This window comes from Engystomops pustulosus, chromosome 1, assembly GCF_040894005.1.
Source record: "Engystomops pustulosus chromosome 1, aEngPut4.maternal, whole genome shotgun sequence".
Classification (NCBI taxonomy): domain Eukaryota; kingdom Metazoa; phylum Chordata; class Amphibia; order Anura; family Leptodactylidae; genus Engystomops; species Engystomops pustulosus.
Genome location: NC_092411.1, coordinates 215,065,725 through 215,086,244, shown reverse-complemented (window position 1 = coordinate 215,086,244; position 20,520 = coordinate 215,065,725). Strand labels below are relative to the sequence as shown.

The 20,520-nt window shown below is 38.8% G+C and overlaps 1 protein-coding gene across 11 annotated transcripts in view; it reads right to left on the bottom strand.

The window, feature by feature from the left end:
- BLTP1 (bridge-like lipid transfer protein family member 1) overlaps positions 1 to 20,520 on the bottom strand; it is a 141,900-nt gene that overhangs the window by 19,418 nt on the left and 101,962 nt on the right. For 4 of the 11 annotated variants that reach the window (XM_072119351.1, XM_072119353.1, XM_072119357.1 and 1 more), the window contains 18 exons: positions 20,107 to 20,292; positions 18,602 to 18,770; positions 17,526 to 17,737; positions 16,742 to 16,940; positions 14,702 to 14,761; positions 14,065 to 14,291; positions 11,675 to 11,872; positions 11,361 to 11,491; positions 10,426 to 10,549; positions 9,868 to 9,977; positions 8,862 to 8,952; positions 7,822 to 7,887; positions 6,090 to 6,331; positions 5,680 to 5,895; positions 2,367 to 2,547; positions 1,929 to 2,118; positions 524 to 685; positions 230 to 369 (listed from right to left, as the gene is read on the bottom strand). In XM_072119351.1, coding sequence (XP_071975452.1) covers positions 230 to 369; positions 524 to 685; positions 1,929 to 2,118; positions 2,367 to 2,547; positions 5,680 to 5,895; positions 6,090 to 6,331; positions 7,822 to 7,887; positions 8,862 to 8,952; positions 9,868 to 9,977; positions 10,426 to 10,549; positions 11,361 to 11,491; positions 11,675 to 11,872; positions 14,065 to 14,291; positions 14,702 to 14,761; positions 16,742 to 16,940; positions 17,526 to 17,737; positions 18,602 to 18,770; positions 20,107 to 20,292 — 2,904 coding nt within the window. The remainder of the gene's footprint in view (positions 1 to 229; positions 370 to 523; positions 686 to 1,928; positions 2,119 to 2,366; positions 2,548 to 5,679; positions 5,896 to 6,089; positions 6,332 to 7,821; positions 7,888 to 8,861; positions 8,953 to 9,867; positions 9,978 to 10,425; positions 10,550 to 11,360; positions 11,492 to 11,674; positions 11,873 to 14,064; positions 14,292 to 14,701; positions 14,762 to 16,741; positions 16,941 to 17,525; positions 17,738 to 18,601; positions 18,771 to 20,106; positions 20,293 to 20,520) is intronic. The other 7 variants (XM_072119355.1, XM_072119356.1, XM_072119354.1 and 4 more) reach the window with 7 other exon arrangements.

The window sequence follows — 20,520 nt, the reverse complement described above, 5'->3', positions numbered from 1 at the left end:
TTTGTTGTTTTATTTTCACCCTTACCTTTTTAAAGCCATAACTTTTTACATTTTCAGGCATCATAACCATAAAAGATGGAAATTTTTTGATGGGAGGATTTTTGGGTAAATAGAATTTATTGATGAACTTTTATTACCATTTACAGAATTCACAATGTGGCTTAAAAAACATAGATAACTTTATTCTCTTGATTAGTAAAGTTACTTTGTGTTAAATCATAAATCGTACCTGCACTCTGACATAGACCACAACATCAACAGGGAAGGATGAGTAAGCAGACGTGGAAGACGATACCAGCGATGTAGTTGATTCTTCTAGAGGATCCTGAAGGTCAAATTGTCCGATATCTTCATCTTGGGTGCTTACCGCTTAAGTAAACACAAATACAATCATGTTTGACATACTTATTTGTATACATGTATCAAAGGCATGATGATCTGGGTAGTGAAAAGGGACTCTACGCAAGATTACAAAATGTTCACATACATTACACGTGGTTGCAAAATGAGGTTACAAACCTACCTGTATAGTTTCTTTCAATGGGCGTGATTGGTATAGTTTCCAGAGCTTTCTCTAGAAAGTCCAGCAGATTTGGACTGATGACCATTTCTTCTGGCAGAGACTGTAGGGCTACCCAGGCATACAATTTTGCTGTTTTCACTCCCCCGCTTCCTTTTCCTTTGGCTGAAAAGTCACATTTAAATTAAAAACATACAAATTAATAAAAAAAATACTATATAAATGAATTGTACATTCAGGGGTGAACCTGAACTCTCTGCTTCCTATAGAATGGTGCCCCCTCTACCCCATCAAATAGTAATATATCAAGCTATTTTTTCGGAAGTGAGTTCTCCATGCAGTGTCTCACACCCATGCTGACATCTGGTTTGAAGAGACACCTTTTTTGTAATGGGTCTGATCCTGCTTTGTAGTAGATGACTGTGCCCATGTTGCTGCCCTTCTATTTTGTTGCAGGTGGCGCTGCCTGAGGCGAAAGGCTGAACGTACCTCATGGTTAGTGCACCCCTGTATATATTTCTTGCACAGTTTAACTATTTTTCAGCGGTGAGTGAGCAAGACAACATAATAGGGGAATACTGTGAGCTGTCTAAAATTCACTTTAGAGTAGAATGCTTGAATTACAAACAATATATAAATATCTACATCTTGGCTGGCTTAAATGGAACTTGTCAGCAGAAATTGACCTAATAAGCCACTACTAGAAGATTAACACCTTCCAAATCACGTTTCTTTCATGACCCAGTGTGTGGGTATCATCCAGAAAATCTACTTTAAAGTTAAATTTAAAATGGTTTTATAAAGTCATGCAGATGGAGAGTTCAGCACTGAAGTCCAGTTCTCCTTACTTAGGGATGTAGACTTTGCTGTAATTGAGGGTTTTCCATAACCATATCTTCTGATGTATATTGAATGAGATTAATCACAACAGAGCGGGGGTTCTGAGACAGGAGGGCTTGAATTTATTGTTATTATTTCCACCTCCATTTCCATCTCACTTCAAAGTCGATTTTTGAACAACATTCTGATAATGGTTCATTAAGTCAATTTTTGCTGACGGGTTCCCCTTAAATAGTGGAATAAAGATTTGTAGAAGGCTAAAGTGGGTAATCTGATTTCAGACAAGGTGGATAGAGCCAACCCGGACACTAATCAGAAGAAGAGCTTGTAAGACTAGTCTTATACTTTGGTGGTCCTTTATTTGTATAGACCTCCTCTTTCACTGTAGCTGGTCCTGTTGATATCTGCAGATTCATCTGACACTCACTTACTGTGTCTGTACACCATAAGGCTACCTTCCTTATTCCCGGAAGATGATGGTTCTGTTAAACTATGTTACAAATATATATGCACAACACAAATGAAATCATAAAATACAATGAAAGGCATCACATACACAACAAAGTACCTGAGGGGATAGGTGGGGGAGGGGGTGGTAATAAGGTGTTAGTCTTGCTGTGGACAGTACTAGGTAAAGGAGATGTTGCAGTATCTTTCATACCATACAGCTTGGATTCTTTTGAAAGTGTTCTTGGCAAGGATGATCCCCGTGAGGCATTTGGCGATTCAGTCTTTAGTGTCTTTGAGTTATAGTGCAGCTAAACAGCAAAAAATATAACTATGTTACATCATATGACATCAGCTGACTTCTACTGTCTGCTCCCTACTCAAAGTTTTACAACAATCTCCTTAATCACAGATAACATATATATATCTATTAAATTAAAGATCTTTGTTCACATATAGTCATCATGGCAAAGTAAAATACATACAAGTAAAATTTTAACCACAGTTGAAAACCATGAATTATATTTGGATAAAGCTTACATACAATGATTGCCCATACCTTCACATCTACTCCAGGAATATAAAAGACTGTGGTTTCGGAGTCACTTGTTTTAGTTTGTAGAGATGATGGCACTTTCTTCCCAGCTAGTAAGTAAGATGTAGATGCGTAATTATTTTGAAGCTTCTTCTTTTTAGATGGCGAATCCTGATCAAGACTTCGAGAGCTTCTGTCATAAGTCCTGCACAATAAGTGGATAGCAATGATGTCCTGCAGCTTGTAACATTATTTCAACTGTGTGTGATGCAGGAAGGCAGAATATTCATTACACCATTATAAAACAAGTAAACACTGAAGATTCCCACTGGATACAATAATGCATTTCTATTACTTTCATTATGTTAAACGGGTTGACCACTAAGAAGAGTAAGTACGAGACCCTAGTAGGGTCAGCCATATTGTGCCAGGTAAACTTTCTCTGCAGTCCGCAGGAGCCTGGGTCATGTGACCCGCCAGCAGCACTATGTCAGTGGTGAAGGGGTTTATTAGTGAGGTGTTCCCTTTTGAAACATTTAGAGCATAGATATCGGATAAATGCCATAAACATTTTTAAAAATGAAATGCCCGCCTCTCGTTTCCAAACTTTTTTTTGAAATTTCCTACAGTGCGACTAGAAACTTGCACATGTATGACCACTGCTCAAGTAAGTAAGGCCACTTTCACATGAAAAGTATTTAGCCAGTATATTGCAGCAGTATTTGTAAGCCAAAACCAGTAGTGGAACATACAGAGAGAAAAATTATAATGCATAGATTTGTAGCCTGACAAAGCTGTGGAGACATTACTAGTTTATAATTAATCCTGACCAAATACTGACTGTGTGAAAGGGGCCCGATTAAAAACAAAGCACTGGGGCATCCCAACAGTCAGAAGTGGTTGGCATGTGCCATTATGGATCAGGTAGCACCACGCAAAGGGAACTATCATATCGTACTATATGTAGTAAAGGAAGATCAGTTCAGATTTAAAAGAATATACAGGCAGTCCCCAGGCTACATACAAGATAGGATCTGTAGGTTTGTTCTTAAGTTGAATTTGTATGTAAGTCAGAACTGTACATTTCATCATTGTAATCCAAGCCAGAACTTTTTTGGTCTCTGTGACAATTGAATTTTAAAAATGTTGGGTTGTCATAAGAATCAATATTAACAATAAATCTTCATTACAGACAACTATGATAACTGTTATAGCTGTTTATTGTAGCCTGGGACTAAAGTACAATAAATTACCAATATCCAGTGGTCCGTTTGTAACTAGGGGTCGTATGCAAGTCGAGTGTTCTTAAGTAGGAGACCGCCTGTATACTGTATATACTTGAGTATAAGCCGAGGTACCTCATTTTAACACGAAACACTGGGAAAACCTATTGACTCGAATATAAGCCTAGGGTGGGAAATACATTGGTCACAGCCTCCCCAGTATATAGCCAGTGAGCATGTGCCCCCTAGTATATATCCAGCCCTTGCCCCCTAGTATATAGACAGTCGTTCCCTGCCCCCAGTATATAGCCAGCACCTGCCCACTAGTATATACCCAGCACCTGTCCCCTATTATATATAGCCAGTGCCCGCCCCCCCCAGTTCATAGCCAGCGCCCGCCCCCCCAGTTCATAGCCAGCGCCCGCCCCCCCAGTTCATAGCCAGCGCCCGCCCCCCCCGTACATAGCCAGCGCCCGCCCCCCCAGTACATAGCCAGCGCCCGCCCCCCAGTACATAGCCAGCGCCCGCCCCCCCAGTACATAGCCAGCGCCCGCCCCCCCAGTATACAGCCAGTGCCTGACCCCCAGTATAGAGCCAGCAGACCCCTGCCTCGTTTAAAAAAAAAACTTTGTACTCACCTTTCTACAGCCCCCCACGGGTCCTCTTCTGTCTTCTGAAGCTCCATCTCCCCATGCGCTGCCGTCACATATACCATGACAACAGCTGGTCACTGACATCATAGTGTGTGTCAATGGCGGCGCACACACCAAGATGTTGGCAAGCGGCTGACGGAGATGGAGCTTCAGAAGACAGAAGAGGACCTAGGGGCAGCAGAAAGGCGAGTACAAAGGGGTTATTTTATAGACTCGAGTATAAGCCGAGTTAGGGTTTTTCAGCACATTTTTTTGTGTTGGAAAACTCAGCTTATACTCAAGTATATATGGTACTCTACAAAATCTTATATTTCAGGGAAATTCAAATATTTAATACAACAGACATTTCAGAAACAGTGACAAATTGTATATTTGGAAAATCATGATAGAGTTATACACTATAGTTCAGTGTCCTGTTAACCTGTACTAAGGTTTGTGACTAGTACAAAGAACTCTTTCCGCACTAGTTGACAAATGAAAATGGTTAAAACCGTTAACCATAACCTGTATTAGGTAAAAGACCCAAAAGTATTAATAAAAAAATCTCATGTACAGCGGGGGAGAGTTCTTAAAGTGTTGAACCGTGCAAAGTCAGATTAGACAGTCTTCTGCCAGATTTATCATTGTGTCTGAAGTGTAGTATAAAACTGTGGAGTTGTATTCTGCATTATCAATGAGTTGGTCTTGTTTTGTTCCAGAATACCACACAGAAATTTTAATGCATATGCATTAACTCTTCCTAATGAAGCCATGCCCTCTTTTGGAGGTTATTTTCTCAAAAAGAATACTTGGCACTCCTTGTTCGTTTTCATTTGAACATAAATTTTTTTTTATTTTTTTTTATTTTTATTTATTACAAGTGGAGGTTTAGAATGGCAATCCAATTCAAAAATGCAACGTTTCGGTCTACGCAGAGACCTTCATCAGGCACGGATTGCATGGTATATTGAGAAAGACAGGTAGATAGATGTGCGGTGCTATGACCGCTAGAGCGCTGGGGAGCGTAGCAGCGGATACATCCGCTCAGGAGGAGCTACGCTCCCCAGCGCTCTAGCGGTCATAGCACCGCACATCTATCTACCTGTATTTCTCAATATACCATGCAATCCGTGCCTGATGAAGGTCTCTGCGTAGACCGAAACGTTGCATTTTTTAATTGGATTGCCATTCTAAACCTCCACTTGTAATAAATAAAAAAAAAAAAAAAAAAAAAATTTATGTTCAAATGAAAACGAACAAGGAGTGCCAAGTATTCTTTTTGAGAAAATTGTCGATGGTTTAGTAGCCTACTCGAGCACCCGAAAAACTACTCTCCTAGAGTGACGTGTATTATCTCTAAACTCTTTTGGAGGTTAAGCCCCTTTGTCTTACCAAATCCCTTAGTAAATGTGGCACAAGGCATTACGTTTTTTTTCTGTGCAAATAACGTGTTAATGCCGATTACATAATATCAAAATTTACCGTCTTAAACTTATGTCATCATGATCCGGCTGCATCGTTGTGGGGTGTAACACACATTTGCCACAGTCTATTTCCACTCTTATGTCCAACTCAAAGTCTATGTTTCTTTCTGTTGCAGTGCTGGAGACGTTTCGATTAGATGGCGTGGATGGCCAGCGCTCAGTAAAAAGCTGATGGACTGCGGCAAATCCAGAAGACTTCTTCCTGTTGTTCGGTCTGAATATTACACAAAAGAGCATGACGTGACTGTGGCATTACTTCAATGGTTTTCAAGCAGAAACATTATATAGCTATAGAAACATTAAATATATATATATTAAAGTATCCATAATAATATGAAAATAATAATAATAATAAAAGATTACAAATAATTGTAAATAATAGTTTGTATCCAAATTAAGCAAACTTACTGAGGTTTCCTATAAATGTACATCTTTTCTCTCTCATGATCCTCTTCTTTCTCGGACTCCTCTGATGATGAAGAAGTGGTGTCCTCTCTCTTTTCTTCGGTCTGGAAAGGAATGCCTGGTGAAAACACTTGTGGGGTGTTGGGGGAACTGAACACGGAATGTGAACCATCACTAATGGATGGGTAATGAGATGGACCATCAATGGTAACTGACAATAGATCACCATCTACCTCCTCTGGGAACTGTGTCAAAGGGGAAAAACATAACACATGGCGTTATCAGAAAATGTTATAGTTATACAAAGCTTTCCTTCCTTGCCATTATGTAAGCAACCATTTGCTAGTGATGAAACACAAGAATTACGTAAAAAGAGCAGCAGCAAGTAAAGTCCCATGAGTTCTCCCTTATAACAAACAATGATTAGCAGGTGAACAATGAAGGTTATGTGGTGGATTATGGGGTGCTTCACAATAATACATAGGAATGAATAACCAGCCACCAAGAGCAAGTAAACATGTAGCGCTGTAGCCATACAAGATGGTAGACGGATTCATTAGGATTGCCTGAAAATCAAATACGGTCTATTAGTGATCAGCAATTATTCATGCAGATGCAGAAAACTGTACACCAACCTCTATCATGGCCTGTTTATTACCACAACTATACAACACACTGCATTATAGATGTGTTGTTCCACCAAAAGTGTAGCTAACCAATTCATATAAAAATATATGCCCTAGCCATAAATTCTACAGCCAAACCGTCTCTGTTAAAACTCAGTTCAATTTGCAGACAACGTGTCAATGCAAGTGAAAAGATTAATACAAAACTTTATGGGAAATTATTAATTCAAACTTGTCAATTATTCATGAAAATCTGACTACTGTGGGCTGAGAAGTCCAGTTGGTGGTCCTACTCAGCTGTCATTGACCATCCCTGCTCAGAAGTATACGCCAGGATGTCAGTAATGGAGTAGAATCACCTACTGCACTACTAGGCCAAGAACAAGGGAAGGTTTCAAAGAACAAATGACAAGTTATATTGAAATGTACTCCTGCTGTGACATGCTGCCATGAGGTTGAACTGCATTTAAATAGTGACGGATTCACTATAAGAAAGTCTGGCAGATATATTAAAGGGATATCCCATTAACATGAAGTAATCCCTTATGTACGGGTTAGGGAATAACTTGTTGATCGTTAGGGTCCCACCGCTGGGACCCTTCACAGATCACAAGAAATGATACAGAACTCGGATTCTTCTATCACTGCCATATAGATGATACTCTGTTCATGTGGGGTTTCAAGTAGTTCCCTATGTTGTGAATAGGGGATTACTTGATGTTCCTGGAATGCCCCTCTAAGTCTGAGCACAAGTTAGGGAATTAAACACATATAGATGCATACCTCATACATTTTATAGACTTAAATCATATGTTAAATTGCAGTGTGTATGTAGAACATAAGGCTGAACCCACATTTTGTGAGTTTTAGTGAGCATTTACTATGACTTGGACCACTCACTGGCCACGGAGGTATATCTGTACATGTGTTTAAGTCATCTATCTGGTGCTGTATTTTCTTCAAAAGGCATAATTCATTTAAAGGGACAATATTGTTACACAAATCAACTATGAACTAGCAATGAATGAAAGAAGTTGGTGCACGTTCTGCTCTTAGAGAAGAGTAACATATACAGTAGATCTACAAGACAGTGTTCCATTTACAAATACCTTGAAATACCCTTCCTCCCAAGAATATCGAGACTGATGATTTAATCCTAAAACTGTATTATTCAACTTTTTTTAAAAGAAGAAAAAGAAATAAAAAAATAATGGATTTTAGATGAAAAGTAACCAACAGAAACCACACGATCATAGTTCAGTTATTTATGTGCAGGTCACACATATATGAACTAGTTTACACTTATGGTACAACTCCATATATGTCAGAAGCAAAGACGTAAAAGACCTTATTTACATGACAGCAGCTGGTGTCATCTCTTTTTTTTCACAGACCTATTCACTTCAGTGAGTGAATCTGTGAAAATGTGTCACTGGGCATCACAAGGAAGAATATGGGCGTGTAAAAAGAGCTTTATTGTAATAGCATATCACCATGAAGTAAGGTATACCACCACTGTCATAAATGCCCCACCTTCATGCTGTGGGGTAAGGCAGCAGCCTCTGGCTAGCACATCCAGGCCAGAGTCATCGGAGAGATTAACTTGCATGTACCTAGCCCTCTCCATTCTCTACTCTAGGAGTTACATAATAATAATATTACAGTAATTCCTTTATTTATATAGCCACACAGATTACGCAGCGCTACACAGAGCTTGCCAAATCGGTCCCTGTCCCCGATGCTCACAATCTAAGGAAACCATCAAGCATATCAGCTCTGTATTTATTCTAAAGATGTACATGGTGAGGGTGCAAGCTTTATGACCAAATCAAAAAATCTGATTTTATCTTCATTTATTTTGCAGAAGATGGTTTACTTTTACTTTTTGAGTAAAAATATGTCTATGGTAAAGAAAAAAAAAACTTAATGGCCAGATAAAATGTTATATTAGCAGCATTTACTCCCATAGTGCACCAGGAAGCTATTTCATAAAGAAGATTGATAAGACATGAAATTTTTTCTAAGAAGAAAACAAACAAAAAAAAACAACAGAATGCAGGGGACTTGTGCCAGGAAATATTATAAATTGCTTCCTTTAATAACCCTGTACTGCTGTTATGTTATGTATGATTATAATTGCTGTACTTACACTGTCCTGAATGTTGAAGGTTACCCTGGGGCCAGCAGGGGAAGCAGCTTCAATGCGTATTTCAGGAAGTTCTTCACCATCCAATCTTGAACTACATCAGAGAAGAAAATAAGGAGAAGAAGATTGTTACAATGAGAGTTATTAAAATGCCCGTGAAAGCAGATTTCAGACTACTTTGGGTAGGTCCAATTACAGTCCATATATAAACAGAAAATTCGGGATGCTGCCAGAAATATAGGTTGGCACTACATACAGGGTTCCCACAAAATAACAATGGATGTTTGTAGACCTTTCCAGGTCTTGGATCCACGTAGGTGCTAGGATCACAACCGATGGACGAAGTGTCAAAATATAAACTTCAGATAAAGCAGGAATACAGCACAAATATGTCAACTGGCTTTTACACTGACCAATTGTAGTCAGAATGAAACAGCCTGTTGCCATATTTGTGTGTGTCTGAAACATTCTCTGTTTGATGTTGTGTGCTTAATAAAGAAGCTATGGTTAGAGATGATTATCTTAATCCCCAACCCTGCAGCCTATTATGTGCCCAAACCCTGCCTGGTGTTGAGTTCCTGATGCAAGTTCTAACAAAATCTGCCAAGTCAAAGCATCCCAATCCTTCCAAACACACTGCCTGCTTATTTGCCGTAAAGGTGGTTTATGCCAGAAACTGGCATACAAACCGTGATAAATGTCCCCCTAGAGGTGTATTTATCATCGGTTCTTGAGCCTTTTACTTTCAATGCTGCCTCTCAACACTCCTCCCAGACCTGTTTCCAAGATACTGTACACAGCAAGTAGAGAAGAATGTGCACCATAATCCTTGCGCTCTTAGATGTATCAGTACAGTCATATGACATTACATAAAGAATATATTAACATAAATATTAAAACTTTTTTTGCATAATAGTTTCTCTTTTCCATATGTACAACTTTAATATTTTATGTTTTGATAAATGAAAAATTTGTAGAATTATCAGAACTCAATATTTCACAAAATTACCTTGCTCTGTCTGTTCGCTTTAAAGGAGGTCTTCCTGATGCAGTGATGCTCTTGGAACGATTATAGCTAGGTTTATATCCAAGACCCCACTTATCCTTCAGTGAAGCAGCCTATTAGCACAGGTAAGAGAAAATGAACACCACTTACAACATTTGGGGGTAATTTATCATTAGAGCGACTTTCGACAGTTCTATGTCTGTCTTTGGAGTTCTGCTGCCCTCAGATTCATTAAAATGGCTTTTGACCCTCAATAAATCTGTTGGCAGAGATCTTATGATATGGGGGTTGTTTGCGGCATTTGCATAAAAAGTCACAAAATACTATCAAAAGGCGCAGGACATAGACCAATGGAAAGTCGCAATTCATGAATTCAGTCCGATTGGTAAAACTTAGATCCTGCTTGCACCAAATGTATTGAACTTCCATATCTATGTCAAAGTGTCTTTGCACTGACCTATGTTCATTGGATGCAATCAAAGGTCACAAACATTTGCACCACAACTGTGCCCATGCAACACATGTTTTGTATTCAACAGGGAACCATTTGTAGCAACTTACCCTCATACTGGATCTACGCAGCTTCTTCCGGACATCTCTACGGATATCGTTCACTGCTACAGATTCCAGATGTTGATATCGCTGAATTTCCTGGTTTATAGTTCCTTCGCTTGCTCCAAGTTTCCTATAAGAAAATGGTTTTTATGTTTAGTGATAAAATTACAATGACTATCATTTATAATCAAATATTGAGTCTACTGTCTATTTCGGGTTTTAAATAAAAATGAAACTGACCCATTTCTAGACCTATATTATTTAAAAAAAAAAACTCATTTTTAATGCATCTTCAAAATAAACATTTTAAAGTGACTATCCAAGCAGGAAATATCTGACTTTACAGAAGTCAAGAAAGCAAACATACTAGGTACTAACTGTGTTTTTCTGGGTGCCCCTGATGCATTGTCCACCTCCCTCATTGGGTCATACAGAAGGTTTCTCTGCCGAAAGGTATGGAAACACAGCACATAACACATTGCTTCAATTTTTTTTTAATTCAGATATGGTATAACATATGTCCTTCACCAAAACAATTTGTAATTCTTAATCAGTCATCCATTTTTATGGTTGTTAAAATTGTTTTGGTGGAGGCAAAATGTTATACCATATCTGAATAAAACAAAAAGAAAAATTGAAGTAATTTGGCGCGGTGTCTCCATACCATAAGAAGCTGGATTGAGATCCTACATGTGCACCACCTATTTGTTTGTGTGCAGTACTGCTGCCTCTGGTTTCTCGGCAGGAGTCAGCAGTTTTTTGGAGGAGAGACCTTAATGGGTGAGGCAAACAATGAATTGGAACTAGAGCTAAACAGTGGGGTACCAGGTATGTTGACAATTCATTCCCAAGATATTGTTAGATTTAGTTTCCTGGGTGAAAGGTCAATTTAACTGTAGTAAAACATAAACTACAGAAAACAACACTCATTGTCTACTCACTTGAGATCATCAATGACTTTGGCCTGTTCATTCAGCTCTCTTATATCAACTAGACGCTTCACAAACTTCCGTCCTCGTGGATCTACAGTCTGGCTCCCGGGCTGCCCTGCTCTCCTGTACTCTGCTGACTCCTAAAATAATACATCTAGTTAAATTCTGATTGATCCACACAGTAGCAATGCCATTACCAGAACCAATAACCCTGTGAGTTAGGCATGCATTAATCATGAATTAAGGGTAAATTTATTCCTTGTGATATTCCCCAGTGATCCGAGTTTGGTTGATTTGATTAGGTTTGGATCATTTTTACATACATTTGCCCATGAATGAGACCTGCTTGCGTTTGTATGTGAACGGACAGAACCGCAGTCAGATATTTCTGAACCAGAGAGATAATCTGCAGGGACTGAGTAACGTTGACGTTTGAGTTTCAGACCAAGTAGGTGATTAACAAGTCGCTGACCAAAGGTAAGTTTGTGGCTTTCTCCATTTACACAAACTGCTTCTGTGTTCTAAACATCAAACAGTAGGGTTAGTTCTATGCGAGACTCGAGTGGCTGCAGATTTTACATTTCATTCCTTTAAAATCTTGAAATCCTTTGTGCGGAAAAGTTCTCAGGCATGTAACTACAGTTCTCAAATTATCATCTTCCCAGACAGAATAGCCTACAGAAGCAACAGCAGCAATTTAATTCCATACACACTGTCAGGAGAATATAGTCACTGATTATTAACAATAGGGAGGGATGATATTTTATCTGAAGATATTATGGAATATGGATTGTTTACATGACAGTTAACCCCTTACTTTCCCACCTGTTTACCACCTTACCATGTACCAATCAAATTCCTTGATGGTAGGTAATTTATATTAACCTTCCCTTTCACATCTGCAGTAATGTGTTTTTGTGGTATAAATAGGAACAGCTGCATTTATAATAAAGGTTTTTAATATATCTAACTGAGCCTGAGGCACTCTGCTGAGCACCTCTGAGATTGTCCATCTATTAATTTATTCACTGCTCTCCTCTTGCCCGCACTCCGAGCAGAGACCCCGCTATCTGCAAGTCTCACGTGCACAATGTTGTTTGCACCGCGGGTTGAAAAGAACTGCGACTGTGAAAAAACAAATTGTGTAAAGATTTGCAGAGACCCTCTGCTCACATTAATGTAAAGGGGGACAGGGAGGAGAGTATAAATAATCCATTACTGACCAGGCTATTTCTAAGTTTTTTTTTGGCAATGCCTTCTGCAAAGTTATAAAGTTTTTATTTTCCTGTCACTACAGCTGTACAGGCTCTTGTTTTTTACTGGACACATTGTAATTTTTATTAGCACAATTTTGAGTTAACCATCTTACTGGTTAACTTTTATTTTACCTTTTTAAAAAAATGCAAACCTGATGTTATGGTTAGCTGCATTTATTGTGGAACCTAAATAAAGTCAAAACATTGTTCTCAGCAATACCAAATTTGTATTTTTTTGTCTCTTAAAATGACCTTAATTTGCATAATGAAATTTTTGGGGGGTTAAAAAAATTGTATTTTTTATTTGTACAACCTTGGGATTAGTAACGTTTTTTGTCAGATGATGAATAGGACTAGTAGTATAGTATAGTATAATATTCTAACCCCAGTTGATACTTTTCTGGAAGAAGAAAATGTTTTGTGTTTTTATTTATTTAAGAATGCTTTTTGTGTGCAAGTGTTCTTTTTGAATTTTGTAGAAGCCGCAGTACTTGCAGGGATGAAAAATAATCTTGTATTCTTTATTCACCAAAGCATCTTTCAAACTTGTAATATGCTTTGGTGAATAAAGAATACAGGATTATTTTTCATCCCTGCGAGTGCTGCGGCTTCCTCTACAAAACGGATTGACATTTGATTTGGCACCTGGATCATCAGCTGTGAGCACCCAATCTCTTTTTCATTTAGAAGGTTGGATTTTAGATCAAAGGATTGCTGTCAATGCTCTTTGGTTTAGTGTCCTTTTTTAAGCTTTTTTACATTTATATATATGTACTTTGTCCCAAAAGTGAACATTGACATAAGATGAATTTATCTGTTGTATAAAAAGATTGCAGCTGCTGGGTGCTGCTGGGTGTCAGAGGGAGCTCCCTCCTTCTGCAGACTGCAATGTTTAGGGGTGAAGACACTGTCCAGCCCCGGCAGGACCTGATTTGATGTGTTGCATCAGATTTAGTATCCTTAACGGCCACAATAAAAACCTGTGATCATTAGGGGGGGGGGGGGGGGAGGGCAACCCTTATAATAAACAAGCATTCAGTTTAGCATTCAGAATGTTTGAAACAATTGATGTCGTTTTAGGAACCAAAGTTTTGTTACTTTGTACAAAATAATATTGGAGAATGCAGTAGAAATGACACAGCTATATGTTACTCATATCATCAATACAGAATATCAGAATCATCAACTTCAACTACTGATATGTGTAGCAATAATTAACATATTCCTTCTGTGTAGGTATAATACAGGAGACTAGCCACTGATCATGTCCATCTCCAACAACTGCACAGAAGCATTAAAAAGGTCTGGAACGGAAACACGCAGAGAAACAGTAATGTGGGCTGTGGTAGGTTTGCCTCTCTACACACATATTGCAAATCTACTGTACAGGTAAATGCTATTTTAGGAAAGTCAACTACAGCATATTCTACACAGTAAAAGATATAGCTTGAACTTACTGCATGTACTGTGGGTGACATGCTGTCAACTTCATCCTCATCTGACAGGTCAGCCATATTCACAGAGTTCAGGTCCGCAATGTCATCAATGTCTTCTTCTCCGGTCAGTGTGGTTAGAGTATTGCCAAGAGCATTCAGCCTTTTGCCAATATTTGGGTCCATGTGCACATCAATACCACACATCTTCCATAAAACATTTAATGTCCATGTGCCTGCACTGCTGCTTTCTAAAATACAGTAAAAAGTCACATCCAGCATGGCTGCCTAAAGGATGTATACCATGACAGAAATTTCATGAGTCCTATTCTAGACAATGGGATCCCTATAGATCCAGCATTACCCTCAGCTTTCTTTTCTTACATGATTGAACCAAACAGCAGTAATGCACAATGCCGATGCCAATGCAGGTTGACCTGGCTCAGGAACACCCTTCTGACTCAATACACAGGATCAGTTTATATTTCACAGGAGCCACTGAATTGTTTCAACATAATCAAGCAGAGCAAGTCAGTACAGAAAATGCGGTGGGACCTTCGGTTTTAGATGTGCCCGACAGGTTCCCTTTAAGTATGAAAAGGGTTTAACACAGTGTGTGGGGGCCACATGAATACTTGTGCCCAAAGTAAGGGCCACCTACCTGCAGAGGCCTGCCCTGTGGTCCTAGAGCATACTTCATAAGTTCCATCAGGTACCACACCTAAAAGATACATTAGAAAAGATTTAACTTATTATTATAGTAATAATGAAATAAGGGTTGGGAAAAATCACTATAGACAGAGAAAACAAAGTTTTCTTTTAGACAGATCTTTTAAATCTTTATCTTTGTAAGGCTAAATTCCCACTACTATTGGAACCTCCGTTCCTTACCGACGTTAAAAGAAGTAAAGAACAAAGGTTTTATGGATGTTTAACATATCAATGAGAAATTTGACATCAATGTAAATTTTACATCATCCGTTATGTTCCGTTTAGGCAGGTATCCGTTATCCATGCGTTAACGAATACATGCCAAACTGACCGTAATGGAAGACATAAAATTTACATTGATGTCAATGGGATTTTTAAAAGATACGTTAAACCTCAGTACTTTACCTTTTTTAATGGAGGTAAGGAACAGCGGTTTGAATGGTAGAGTGAAATTAATCTAATTTCACAGAATTTACAGCGTTTAATAAACATTTATTAGAGCTATCATGCCAACTGTCCTGCAGATTGACAATTTACTTTCACAGAGATAGCCAAGGATCATGTCAATATTGCGGTACAGACAGTCCCCTACTCAAGGACACCTGACTTACAGACGACCCCTAGTTAAAGACGGACCTCTCTGCCCAATAGTATAATCTCTGCTGAAGGTCTCTGGATGCTTTGCTTTAGTCCCAGGCTGCAATGATCAGCTGTAAGATGTCTGTAATGAAGCTTTAATGATAATCCTTGTTCACATTACAGCAAAAAAAAATTTTTTTAAATCCAATTGTCACTTGGACAAAAAAAAAAAATTATAAAATATTCAATTCCGTCTTGCATACAAATTCAACTTAAGTACAAAACTGAAGAACCTAACTTGTACGTCACCCAGGGACTACCCTGTGTATAACTTTGTCATAGTACAGAGAATAGAAATGGGTGAAAACTGTGCTAGTATCTATATTACATATTAAAATGAATATTACTTAAAGGAAACCTACCATTAAGAATGGTAGGGGTAAGCTGTAAGTACCGAGCACCAGCTCAGGGTGAGCTTGTGCCGGCACTTACTTTCGTTAGTGTTATAAACCGCGGTATCGCGGTTTTAACACTTTTTAAACTTTAGAGCAGTAGAGGTTCCGCTATTTCCTATGTAGGCGCGAGCACGATCGTGCGCACGCAGCGCCGAAGCCTGTTCTGCTCTAAAGTTTAAAAAGTGTTAAAACCGTGATACCGCAGTTTATAACACTAACGAAAGTAAGTACCGGCACCAGCTCACCCTGAGCTGGTGCTCGGTACTTACAGCTTACCCCTACCATTCTAAATGGTAGGTTTCCTTTAAGAATTGAATAAAAATACAAAAAAATATGTTGGAAATAAAAAAAATAAAACAGTTATACATTTTTAATCAGCACATTAGTTGCTGATTCGCAAAACCATAGCCATAATAGAATTTTACCTCTGCTTTTACTACAACTTTAAAAAAGGCGATAGATACCAAAATTAATCAAGAAATCTCAATTATCAAGAAATATAAAAGTAACTACCAGTTACTACCAGTCAGCGGAGTACAGTTGGGTATGGATAGCGGAAACAGTCCTGGATTCCATGAACTGACCCTAGTTCACATACCCCAAGAATGACTCCTGCCCTGACAAGGGCTCACTAACCTAACTGCAGAAAAGAATTTCCCAGCTAACAAACTTTTCCTTTATACTGTACATTTAAGTCCATCATTGTGGCACAGCCGACAGTAGGGTTGTGTTTATCCCTATAGACTTGTCCCGAATACTGTCTGTTAAGTTACCCTAATGTATGACCAAGAATTGTGGGGGAACATGTAGGGAGGTGTTAGATTGCACAACATGATGTGACTTGAGACAATATAAGCGTCTCTACAGACAGAAGCATGTAGAAGCATTGCAGGCATTCATGGCCTAATAAAAATAAAGCCAGGGATAAAGGAAAAGAAATCTAATAGCATACTTACATGCATTCATAACTAGATCGGTTCTGATTTCTGGTTTCCAATCATCCCATGAGGTTTCAAAACCATCAGCAAATCGAATGCAGAAGTTTTTGAAGTGCCCTTTGCTCACCAGGGACTCAGAAGAACAGGCCGTGATCAGCGTACTCTCAATCGTTAGTACCAAAGCAGAACCAGTATCAAAATCAGCTGTGTGATTTGCCTGTGTGAAAAAAAGGACATGCTCGACTAAAATATTTATTGATATTAACACACAAAACACAGAATTTCGTAGGTTAAGTGGTGTGTTCACATGTTGTTTTTTTGGACATGTTCAGTGTGTTTGCTAGGAAAGATGAACATGTAGAACGTATCCACAGACTTCAGAAAGAAATCACCTTTTGGCTTCTGTCTGTTCAGTATACATCACAATACAGCAAGATACATGAGATAAAAATGTGTAGAAGATTTCTCTTGCAGGCTACTGTAAAAAATTTTTAAAACATACAAGAACAGCAGAGGCCATAATAGCCAATGGGGGACGGGTACTACTGTATGGTCACCACCCCCAGCCTCAGCTGAACGCACACTGCAGATCACTGCAGATGTTCCAATATAAAGACAGTTATATTGATAGGGAAACACAATGAACATCGGCAGCAGCAAATCACTGGCTGATGGTGCTGTTTTCGTCTCCTGCTTTCAGAGGATGTATCCGACTGTATGTAAGTTTTTTTCTGGTTTTAATGAGTGAAAACAAACAATGGGCACACATTACCTCTTACTATTTTCTAGCTAGCTATAGTACCTGTGGTGCACTGGTGATGGGTAAACAGATACCCAAGTCATTGACTGTTAGCTGGAGGAAGAGTGTTCCCAGAGCCTGTGCAGATGTCTGCTGAATCCCGGGCAGCATGTCCACCACTTCCTTGGTTGCCATGTGAATATCCTTGTTTAGTGCCAATCGCTGTTCATTCCAATTGTCATATGCTGCCTTGTAATTCAGCCAGAAGAGCACAGCTGATAAGAAGCAAAATAATATGGTCAGAAATATGAATAAATGAACACTTATTAGAATTGATAGAATATAAAACTATCTATACATAAAGATGTATCACTGTGTAATATTTTTTTTCAATGACTTATGCTTCAACATTGACAAAATCCTTGGACTTATTTGTTGGCAAAATAAAATACCAGACCAAAAAACAAACCTATGCCAGTCCCTGTACAGATTACACAAATCAATGCCTCATTCACACAGCCGCTTTAGGGGCCGTGATCAGATTGTATGATTTGCCCCATAGATTCCTATGAATCCAGGTCACGGCACCGTAAGCACACTGTGCATCACCATACTGTGACCGCGTGAAGCGGCAGCGCCGTAAAGTATAGGCCTTGTACCATACTGTGCCAGATATGCGGCTTGGCCGCTAGTCTTCCTATGGAAGCTGGAGGGGTGACAAGCACTTTGTCAACAGGATTTAGCAGTCTGAACATAAATCTTCTGAATTCAGCAGTTCAGTTCAGGCCAGTAAATCCCACAGACAAACTTGCTTGAGTACCGCTGGCCTTAGCCTTATTTCTACTCCCTACATTGCCACAGCACTTGAAGGGGCTGTACCAACTTTAACATCCACAGGATAGGGGATAGCAAGCTGATTGGGGGTAAAACATGAAAAGTTGGTACAACTGCTTTAAAGTTTTCCTGCAGACATATTTTTTGCGTTATTTTTGGGTTGTAAAACATACCGTACATCAAAAACCGTTTGGAAATTCTTCTAAATATTGCCACTTTTGAACCTGCTTTTGTGTTATAGATTTTTCAGCGTTATTTTAAAGTAGTGAAATAAAAGTAGAAAGAAATTGCATGGCTTATACTACCTCTATCAAAGGCCACTGGCTGGGCATACACTATAGGTCTGCTGAGAGTAATAAGTACAGCTTCTCTGCCTGTTGAGCCACTGATTTCCTCTTGAAGGGCATTTCGCAAGCCAATGCGGGTCTTAAAATATGCAACTTGATGAAAATCTGATCCAGCCTCTTCATAAACCTGTATAGGTCACAACATACAATAAAAATGTATATAAGCATGAAAGTGTTGACCTAAAATCAAAGAAATGCAGCATGAAGTGTAAATAATGTCATATACTGTTAAAATCACAGAAATTCACAGAGAATAGAAGAGCTGCTGAAGCAGTTGTGATTGCATAGTGCTGTATTGTACTGAGACAAAGAAGCTGTCTGAAACATTACAAAGATATTGTAGTAATAAATTAAGAACATAATATGGGATATACCAGGCTATTATAACCCACGATGATGTGATAGTTTTAGGCTTAGGAAAAACTACACCATTAATGCAATTAATTAAATGCAATAATAATTTCCCTATTTTGTTACCAAAAGGTAATTAAGCACCTTTACAAATGTCCCTCTATAGATTCCAATTAACACCAGTAGAACCGTGAAGCCGGGCACAATGTCATCCTGTTATCTATGGCAGTGATTTTCAACCTTTATTGAGCCTCGGCACACTTTTTATACTTAAAAAATCCTGGGGCCCACCACCAACCAAAATAGCACAAAATGACACTAAAACAGTCATATTATACATATAGTTAATAATATAGATGCTAAATTTATTTTACTCACTCAGTGAGTGAGTGTGAAACCTCTGCCTCAACAGTTCTCAGTTTCTCCCTGTTTTTAGTATATGGTGCTGATTATTATGTGGCTCATATACTGCAAAATAAAGCGGTACAATGAGAAGTACTAAGGCCATGAGGCCAGAGTACAAGTGCCAGCTCATATACTCAGCATATGAGCTGGTACTTGTAGTACTCCAGCCTCAAGACTATAGTATTTCTCATTTTACATCGCTGCGGGAAACAAACACAGGGGGCACCATAGTTTGGGGAACTTTCCCCGCGCACACCCAACCATGTGCCACGGCACACTGGTTGAAAATCACTGATATATTGTATCATTAGACAACCAATCTAACTAAGAAACAAGACATAGAAAGCAGAGAACCCCTTTCAACAGTTTATGGTATACAAAAAAATGTAACAAACTCTGTGTCCAAGCTACAGTATTTAGCTCTTCATTCACTTTCAAAAGAGGAAGGAGTGCATGTGCTGGGGTCAAAGTAGTGGGGTCAAGTAACTCTGTTTCAGGTCGCAAGGAATCAGGTCCTGCAGATATACTATAAAGGTATGCGGACATAAGGTTGCTATGTTATTTAAGTCATCCACTGCTCTAAAGTTATTTTTGAAGTACAATAAAATACATTTCTGCTATAAACCAGATTTGTAACTATTACATATACAGCCACTCACACAATGAAACATGTTTTGAGCAAAAATAGAAAAAGAAAAGAAGTTCACCTGATGCTTCACAATTTGTCCAAGTGCCAAGTTCAAGTCAACCTGACATTTACCGAAAAGCTTCAAGTAGCTGCTGCTGCCGGGCAAGGCCTTAGTTTGTATGCGATTTGACAATTCTAGTTCTATTAGTCCTGTCTCAAATCTGACCGCCCTCATGGATGGTGTTGTGGCAGTCACTTGAATACCCTTAGAAGTAATACAGAAAATGAATCATAAATACATAATGCATAACTATGTGTAGTATCCGGTAATGTTAACTGTTAAGACATCACGTTACTATATATACAGGCCGTCCCCTACTTAAGAATACCCGACTTACAGGCGACCCCTAGTTAAAGACGGACCCCTTTGCCCACTGTGACCTCTGGTGAAGCTCTCTGGATCCTTTACTTTAGTCCCAGACTGCAATGATGA